This window comes from Babylonia areolata, chromosome 7, assembly GCF_041734735.1.
Source record: "Babylonia areolata isolate BAREFJ2019XMU chromosome 7, ASM4173473v1, whole genome shotgun sequence".
Lineage (NCBI taxonomy): Eukaryota > Metazoa > Mollusca > Gastropoda > Neogastropoda > Buccinidae > Babylonia > Babylonia areolata.
The window spans coordinates 38138814-38148813 of NC_134882.1; the positions used below are offsets into that span (position 1 = coordinate 38138814).

General features: G+C 50.5%; 1 protein-coding gene across 1 annotated transcript in view; it reads left to right on the forward strand.

The window, feature by feature from the left end:
• LOC143283839 (protocadherin-11 X-linked-like) overlaps window positions 1–10000 on the forward strand; it is a 279857-nt gene that overhangs the window by 66424 nt on the left and 203433 nt on the right. The window contains exon 2 of the mRNA XM_076590214.1: window positions 6838–10000. This exon is cut by the window's right edge and continues 354 nt beyond it. Coding sequence (XP_076446329.1) covers window positions 7430–10000 — 2571 coding nt within the window. The 5' untranslated portion in view covers window positions 6838–7429. The remainder of the gene's footprint in view (window positions 1–6837) is intronic.

Here is a 10000-nt window from a genome sequence, read left to right on the forward strand (position 1 = left end):
TCTCTCTCTCTCTCTCTCTCTCTCTCTCTCTCTCTCTCTCTCTCTCTGTGTCTGTGTGTCTGTGTGTCCGTGGTAAACTTTAACATTGACATTTTCTCTGCAAATACTTTGTCAGTTGACACCAAATTTGGCATAAAAATAGGAAAGATTCAGTTCTTTCCAGTCATCTTGTTTAAAACAATATTGCACCTCTGGGATGGGCACAGAAAAAAAATGAAGCCTAATTATATGCAAACTGCATTTACTGTTATATTTATATTTTTTGTATTCTCTAAACTTGACACTTTGACCTCTTATTCTTACACAACAACAAGAGGAGTCATTATTATCATTTTTTGTTCAAACAGGAACTTCTTTTGCTAAGCATGGAATTTTTATTTATTTTGGAATCGTTTTGGTGCAGATAGTAAAAAAGGGAAATTACTCTGTAATTAATGCTAGGGGACTTAATTTATCACAAGTGAGTCTTCAAGGCCTTGCCTCTCGGTTTTTTTTTTTTTATGCGATCATCATCATACTTGTGGTACAAGTACCTTTGGATTGTATTGTCCGAACTTTAGAGTCAATCACTGTCTGTGGGGCACTGTTGGGCCAAACAGGTTATAATGTAGCTTGAATTGCCAAATTGTGAAGAATAGTATTATCTGGCCTGACAAAATCTTAATTAATTTCGAAGAAAATGACACTCAAAGCGATGGGTAGATAGTCCAAGGGAGTCCTACCCTGCATGTCCTATCCGTTTCCATGTCTCTACTGTTCTCAATCTGTCTGTCTGTCTGTCTGTCTCTCTCTCTCACACACACACACACACACACACACACACACACACGTATACTCGCTCTGTGACTCTCTCACTCTTTCTGTCTCTCTCTCTGCCTGCCTGTCTATCCGTCTGTCAGTACGTCAGACTCTCTCTGTCTCTGTCTCTTTGTCTCTGTCTCTCTCTGACTCTCTGTCCCTCTCTCTCTGTCTGTCTCTCTGTCGCTGTCTGTCTGTCTGTCTCTCTATAAATTTTTTTTTTAAAGTCGTTGTCCTTGTCTTTTTTTTCTTTTTTTGTTTTTTACTTTTTGTGTGTCTTTTCCTCTTCCCTCAAAGTAGCAGAAATGACGTCACTCACCACTAGGGAGGACAGGACGGAGACATGACCATTCCCCCTCCACCCCACCCTCCTTCCCTCCCCCTCCCTCCCCTCCTCCTCCCCCTCCCTCTCCCTCCCTCCACTCTCCCTCTAAAAGTAAAGTACCGGTAAAAGAGTTGAAAAGTAACTCACGAGGAAATTGGAAACCTTCCACGCACCAAACAACCCACCCACTCACCCACCCTCCCACCCACCTACCCAGCTCCACCTAACCTAACCTAACCTAACCTAACCTAGACTAGCCTAGCCTCGCCTAGCCTCGCCTAGCCCAGTCTAGCCAAGCTAACCAGCCTGGCAAGGGGGTCGATGAATGCTCTAATTTCTGAGATCAATCGGAAGCGGACATGGCACGGCTCTCCACCTCCTGTGGACACAGTCATGGCAAACTGGCTAGCCACCACCACGATTGATGGCGTGACAAGTGTCCGGTGGGGACAGCGGCTGTCACTGGCCCCCTTGTCCGGCCCGATGACCACTCAATGGGCCAGCTGTCTGCGCCTGAGCTGCCCTCCCGTGTGGAGAATGGACCACTGCTCTCTCTCTCTCTCTCTCTCTCTGGCAACGGCTTTTGTTTGATTTGCATGTCTCGTGAGACAAGGGGCTTCGGGCTTGCTTGCTTGTGTGCGTTGTCAAGGGTCGGGAGTAGGCGTACCATGCCAACGTTTTTTTTTTTCTGTTTTTTTTTTTTTAATTTTTATTTTTTATATAATTTCTTTTAGCCAGTGACAAGTGTGAATAGAGAACTTCAACGTATTACTTTTGAAAAGAGGACAAATAGTACTCTTGGGGGAAAAACAGAGTGTTCTCTGTGAAAACAAAAACATTTGGCATGTACCGGAATGTGTTATAAATTTATAAGCATGTTAATAAAATAGTATGTCCTCTGTGTGTGTGTGTGTGTGTGTGTGTGTGTGTGTGTGTGTGTGTGTGTGTAACAGGCGCAGGCTGGCTGCCTGTTGTATGAGGACAGAGAGAGAAATACAGAGACGGAGACAAAGAGAGAGGGGCAGGGAAACAGAAGACACTTGAGACTTTCACACTTTGATGTTGGTGGACACGAGGTCCTTATGGCATGGGTGAATGCGTCAACATAATTATTTTCATTGCATAACAAAATATTCGAGTGAATGAATCAATGTGGTGTAGGCAAATATTTAAACAAATCGCAAAAGAAAGTTCTTTCGATAGAGGGACACACAGAGAGAGAGAGACAGAGACAGAGACAGAGGCAGAGATAAATGTTTTATTCAGTTTATGCCATGGCCTCCTCATGAAAAGGTGGTGTAAGCAAACATTTCAGAGATAATGCATATGCTAAATAACATAAATGTTACTCAGAAAAAAAAAAAACGTGTTCACCAATTATCTGTCTGTCTGTCTGTCTGTCTGTCTCTGACTCTCTCTGTATCTGTGTCTGTCTGTCTGTCCCTCTGTCTGCCTCTGTCTCTGTCTCTGTCTCTGTCTCTCTCTCTCTCTCTCTCTCTCTCTCTCTCTCTCTCTCTCTCTCTCTCTCTCTCTCAGCGTCTCCACCAATGGCTGAAGCCGTAAAGTTCACCAGGACACACAAACACAGAGAAAGATAGATAGATAGATAGATAGATAGATAGATAGAGAGAGAGAGAGAGAGAGTCAGAGACAGAGACAGAGACAGAGAGACAGAGAGAGACATACAGACAGGCACCAATTATCTCTGTCTGTCTGCCTGCCTGTCTGTCTCTGCCTCTCTCTGTGTCTGTGTTTGTGTAACTGTCTGCCCCCCCCCCCCTCTCTTTCTCTCTATCTCTCTCTCACTCTCTCTCTCTCAGCGTCTCCACCAATGGCTCAGGCCATGAAAGTTCACCAGGACACACAAAAACAGAGAGAGACAGAGACAAAGACAGACAGACAGACGCACAGACAGAGACAGAGAGTGGAGAAAACTGTCGTATCTCATTCCACTTCCTCAAAGCAGCCATGACGTCAGGCCTCTCTTCCCTCCCCCCCCCCCTCCCCAACCGCTCCACCTCCCTCCCCCTCCCTCAATCCCTCCCTCCTCACTCCACCCCACCCACCCCACTCCACAGTCCACACAACGCGTCGCAACAGCGAGGGCTGTAGTAAGTTATACACGGAAATTGGGAAGTTCCATCAAGCCCTTGTCTGTTCGCTGGGTCGATTCGTGCCGTGGATGTGAGGTAGATGGGGGAAGACACACACACAGAGACACAGAGAGAGAGAGAGAGAGAGAGAGAGAGAGAGAGAGAGAGAGAGGTGAGGTAGATGGGTAGATAGGGAAGACACAGAGACACAGAGAGAGAGAGAGAGAGGGGGGGGGGGGGCAGACAGACAGACACAAACACAGACACAGAGAGAGGCAGAGACAAACAGACAGAGAGAGAGAGAGAGGGGTGAGGTAGATGGGTAGATAGGGAAGACACACGGATAGATAGATAGATAGATAGATAGAGAGAGAGAGAGAGAGAGAGAGAGATGTGAGGTAGATGGGGAAGAGAGAGGGAGACAGAGACATAAACAGAGAGAGAGAGAGAGAGAGAGAGAGAGAGAGTGAGAGAGAGAAACAGAGACACGGACACACACACACACACACACACACACACACACACACACACACACACACACACACACACACACAGAGTTGTGAGGTAGATGGGGAAGAGAGAGAGAGGGGGGAGACAGAGACATAAACAGAGAGAGAGACACACACACAGACAGACAGAGAGAGAGAGAGAGAGAGAGAGAGAGAGAGAGAGCAAAGCTCGCACCCCCACCCCACCCCCACCCCCACCCTACTCCCCCCTGTCACATCACCTCTTCACAGCTACAGGAGAGAACAGAGCCTTCATCACCTCTTCAAGATCACCCTGCTACAGCCAGCACAGAGAGAGAGAGAGAGAGAGAGAGAGAGAGAGAGAGAGAGAGAGAGAGAGAGAGACTGTGTGCTGTGCTTGTGTCCTGGGATTGATGGTGTGAAAAGTGTCTCCTGGGACGTCACACAGGGTTATCACGAGGTTCGGTCTCCCGTCTGCTCCATTACCGAGAAAGGTCCGGCAGTCTGTCTGTCTGCCTGTCTGCCTGCCTCCCTGCCTCCCTGTCCGTCTGTCTGTCGGTCTGCCTGTCTGTCGGCCTGTCTGTCTGTCTGTCGGCGCCTGTCTGACCCCACCCTACCCCGCTATAGCCGCCGACACCCCGCCTTGCTATGGTGGGCCACTTTGGTGTGTCGTGATAGGCATGGCGGTTGTGTGTGTGTGTGTGGGGGGGGGGGGGGATTTGGGTTGGGGGGGAGGGATTGGGGCGGGGGGGTGGGGGGGGGGGGCGTCGAGTACAATGGCCCATTCCTCAATCCTTTAACTTCAGAACCCTGTGTTTGTAAAGTGCTTAGAGCTTGGTCTCCAACCGAGGATAGGAGCTATATAAGTATCCATATCAATCAATCAATCCAAAGAGCAGGTAACGTTGCGGAATCTGGAGTTCCACCACTCATGTTTTAGGAGGCGGAATTCAGGCGATGTAGCTTGACGTATTTTTGTAGCACTTCCTGAGTTCCACACAGCAAAATATTTTGTTACAAAGAGTAATGCAATACCATACCATACCATACCATACATACCATACATACATGATTATACGTCATGTCTTCGTTAGTGAGTCCTCTCTTGAAGGATCGGACTTCAACATCTTCCGGACCAAAGTGGACACTTCTGTCTCTGGACAGGCGTCATCACTGGCCCCTTCATTGTCCGCACGCTGACCCAGCACAGTGCAGATCGAAGTGTCTGCACGCTAAGCTTGGCCGCTCTTAGAACTCCCCTCTCCCCCAAACCCCTACTCCCCCCCTTCGGCCCCCCAAAAATTCCCCCCCCCCCTCCACACACACACACTTTCATCCCATGGGGGGTGATCTGTTTGTCTTGTGAAATATGGTCGTGTTGCTTCCTTATATCGTGATATGTTGTATCGTGTCGCAATGTGTTGAGAGAGAAATGACAGTAGGCCGCAGAAAATTGAGAATATTATAATCAGGGGACACTAAATACAGTTACAAAATATTATTATGTATGCCAGAAGTGTTCTCACAGAGAGACAGAATGATAGAGAGGGAGTAAGAACTCAGAACTGAAAACGTTTTTCATTCAAGGATTAAGATTTTAGGCATGGCCCATTCTTCCAATCTGTCCTTGCATCTCTTTTGTGAAAGAGAGAGAGAGAGAGAGAGAGAGAGAGAGAGACAGAGACAGAGACAGAGACAGAGACAGAGACAGAGACAGAGACAGAGAGATTCGGATTCGGAATGGTTTAATGTACTTTGGCCATAGGCACATTTACACATCATGCATATCTCTCACTCACTCATCATCCTGCCCTCCCCCCATCCCCCTGAGAGAGATAGAGGGGAGGGGAGGGAGGGAGACAGAGACGGAGCCAAACATACAGAGACAGACAGGCGGACAGAGAGATAGAGAGAGAGAGACACACATACAGACAGACAGACAAACAAACAGACTAGAGATGGGTGGGAGAGAGGTTGCAGAAATGGCGAAGAAAACGTGATTGCATTTTCTCCATGTTTCCTATCAATCATTTTTTACAATCAGTTGCGAGCAAACGCACCAGAAACAAGATGAATAATGCATTCAGATGCCCTGTTTACTCTTTATTCCTCAGCATCCTTGGAACACCTCTATCTCTGTCGTTCTGTCTGTTTCTCTCTCTGTCTCTCTTCTCACTCCCCCTCTCTCTCTCTCTCGTCTATGTCTTTCCGTCTCACACACACCCTGTCCCTGCTCTTCCTCTCTCTCTCTCTCTCTCTCTCTCTCTCTCTCTCTCTCTCTCTCTCTCTCTCTCTCATCTATGTCTTTCCGTCTCACACACACCCTCTCTCTGCACTTCCTCTCTCTCTCTCTCTCTCTCTCTCTCTCTCTCTCTCTCTCTCTCTCTCTCTCTCTCTCTCTCTCTCTCTGCCTTCAAGAAATCCTGTCGAGAACATCTTACGAAAACGGAAAAAAAACCCAGTGTAATCCATTCATAAATGTTTTTTTCTCGCTCTCCATCTTCCAGCCCTCCAGCAACCCCCCACCCCCTGTGGAGGTGGGGGGGCCTCCACACACACACACACACACACACACACACACACACACACACACACACACACACACACACACACTGCTCCCATCTTCTGGTATGCCTGTTATGCTTGTTTATGTGTGTAAAGTTTTGTCATACTCGTTTCAATACTCTGATAAATTAAAATATTGTTTCTGATTCATTTTGAACAAAGGAGTGCACGGTGATGATGATGATGATGATGATGATGATGATGATGATGACGAGATGTGTGTGTGTGTGTGTGTGTGTGTGTGTGTGTGTGTGTGTGTGTGTGTGTGTGTGTGTGTGTGTGTGTGTGCGTGTGTTCTTCATCGACACCCAGTCCGGGGAGATCAAAGTGAAGAGCCCCTTGCAGTGTGTGTGTGTGTGTGTGTGTGTGTGTGTGTGTGTGTGTGTGTGTGTGTGTGTGTGTGCGTGCGTGCGTGTGTGTGTGTGTGTGTGTGTGTGTGTGTGTGTGTGTGTGTGTGTGTTGATGCATTCGCAGCACAGTTAACTGCGGACATCTACAATCCTTACCCAAAGCAGCAAATGACTTGAATGATGAGCATTTGATTTTAAAAAAAATAACAAATGTGTGTTTTATCTGTTTGTTTCAGGTGTCGGATGTTGGTGACACTGAAGGAGAGAGCGTGCGTGTGTGTGTGTGTGTGTGTGTGGAGTGTTTCGAACAACCTGGAGGGTCAGCAAACTCACAATGCAATGGTCGCACTGCCTCGACACCTTTTTCGCACAGGCCTGTCCTACGATACCTTGTACACAGAGCAAAGTGGTGAATGAAAACTGTGCTGATATATTGTGAAATTCGTGACATACAAATTATACAGAAATTTGACGTTGTTTATGTGCTTACAAATGAAGTTAAACTCAGTGCAGTGCGGACTTATTTGTGTGTATGTGTGAGTGTGTGTGTTTTAACCAAAAGACTGCTATTTACCATGCGACAGTGAAAAATATATCTACAAGAGTTAGTGTGTTAAACTGCTGATATTTCTTTCCGCTTGGACATATCACAGAAGAGCATTTTTGTGTTGTGTGGAAGTCAAAGGCAGCGTCCACGCTGTGTTAAAAAAAAAAAAAAAGAAATAAAAGGAAGTGAGGTATCAATAGTCCTTTTCTCCCTGGAGTCACAGTAGACTGTCAGGACTTCCAAACATCACTGGCCTACGTCACAGGATCACACTGAAGACAATGGAGATGCCGAGCTGCTACCGGGTACGGCATATCCTCCTCCTCTTCTTCCTTCTCGTCGTTGCTAGGATGGAACACGCTTCCGCCCAGCAGTTCCGGAACGCCGAGTTCCAGCTGATAGAGTCGCAGCCTTCAGGGACCTACGTGGGAGACATCCCTGACGCCAGCCGGATCAAGCAGGACGTGTCTCCGGCAGAACTGGCGACGCTTCGCTACAAGTTCATGAACCCCAACAATCTTCAGACGGCCTCTCTGTTCAGCATCAACGGGGACACGGGGGTCATCTACACCTCGGCCATGATCGACCGGGAGAGCGTGTGCCAGTACGAGGACACCTGCGTCATCGCCTTTGACGTCACCGTGCTCTCCACCACCTTCCCCTTCTTCGAGATCGTGGCCGTGCGCGTCAACATTCTGGACATCAACGACAACCCTCCCAGGTTCCCCAGCGATGAGTTGACGCTCTACATTCCCGAGGACACCAACCTCCACTCCGACTTCGAGATCAGTGGGGCACTTGATGCAGATAAAGGTGAAGGCCACTCGGTGCAGAAGTACGAGCTTCGATCAGATGACGACACGTTCTCTCTGGACGTGGAACACAACCTGGACGGCACGTGGGGGCTGAAGATCGTCACCAACCGCCTGCTGGATCGCGAGAAGCGAGACCTGTACCGTTTCCAGATCATAGCCCGTGACGGGGGGTCTCCTCCCCTGACGGGAACCCTGGTGGTCAACGTCAACGTGACGGACGCCAACGACAACTCCCCGGCCTTCACCAAGAATATCTACAACGTCAACGTCAAAGAAGACGCTCTGGTGGGGTCTTCCGTGGGTCAGGTGACGGCCACGGACAAGGACGCCGGGCAGAACGCGGAGATCAGCTACCGCTTCAGCCCCAGACGCAGCAGCACGGTGGACGACCTGTTCTTCATCGACACCCAGTCCGGGGAGATCAAAGTGAAGAGCCCCTTGCAGTACCACTCGGGCAACAGCTTCGAGACCATAGTGGAGGCGAGGGACAGAGGCAACCCGCCCCGCGCCGCCCAGGCCATCCTGATCCTGTCCATCCGGGACGTGGGCAACAACCCGCCCGTGCTGACCATCACCCCAGTCACGGACAAGACTGGCGGCACCATGTCCATGTCGGAAGGGGCGGAGATCGGCACCGTGGTGGCTCACGTGCAGACCATAGACAAAGACAACGGAGCCAACGGGGCCGTGGAGTGCAAGAGTCTCAACCCTTTCTTCAAGGTGGCCAGCTTCGAGGGACGAGGGCGAGGTTTCCTGGTGCGTGTGTCCAAAGAACTGGACCGGGAGAGTCAGCAGGAGCACAACGTCACCATCCAGTGCCAGGACGCCGGAACCCCGCCGCTGAAAACGGCGGACTTCTTCATGATCCGGCTGACCGACGAGAACGACAACAACCCGCGCTTTGAGAGGCAGATCTACCACGCCAACATCTCCGAGAACAACAAGATGGGGGAGTTCGTGCTGAGAGTGATAGCCAGGGACAGCGACGTGGGCCTCAACTCGCGACTGACGTACTACATCTCCATGGAGGAGCAGGACTCCATGTTCCTCATCAACCACGACACGGGCGACATCACGGCGGCCGTGTCCTTCGACAGGGAGACCGTCTCTCAGATGACGTTCGTCGTCAGGGCCGTGGATGAAGGCGTCGTGCCCAGAACGGGCAGCGCTTCCGTGGTGGTGACCATCCTGGATAAGAACGACAACAAGCCCTACTTCAAGTCCTCCATGGAGTTCGAGGTGCCGGAGAAGCTGGAGAGCGGCACCAGGGTGGGACAGCTGCAGGCTGGCGATGACGACGAGGGTGTTAACGCCAGGATCCAGTTCATGGAGCTGACGACGGACGCCTCCAACATCCAGACGCTTCCCTTCATCGTTCTGTCGGACGGCACCATCCGGACCGACCGCGTGCTGCTCAAGTCTGACCGGCAGGAGTACTCCATGATGGTGGTGGCCAAGGACGGCGGCCTTCCGCCCCTCAACACCACGGCCAAGGTCCTCATCAGGGTGGTGGACTCCAACGACAACAAACCCATCATAGAGTTCCCCAACCCTTCCAACAACACCGTCGTGGTCAAATCCGACCTGAAGCCCGGAGAGGTGGTGACGGAGATCGTGGCCTATGACCAGGACGAAGGCATGAACTCCAGGCTGAAGTACTTCATCGCCGGCGGCAACGAAGCCAAGGTCTTCTCCATCCCCTACCCGGAGACGGGGCAGATCATCCTGGTGAAGGACCTGACCCGCACCACTGCGGCGTCCTACGCCCTGAAGATAGAGGTGCAGGACCAGGGCCTGCCCCAGCAGACCACGGCCTCGGAGCTGACCATCAAGGTGAACTTTGTGGGCGGCTCGGGGCACCGGATCTACGGCCAGACCCACAGCCGCAACTCCACCACCACCTTCTTCGGCGACGAGGACCTCAAGTACATCATCATTGCCGGCGTGGTGGGCGGGGTGACGGTCATCATCTCCATCATCATCGTCACCATAATCATCCGCCTGCGCAGGCCCGTGCATGACCGGCGGAGGGGCCCT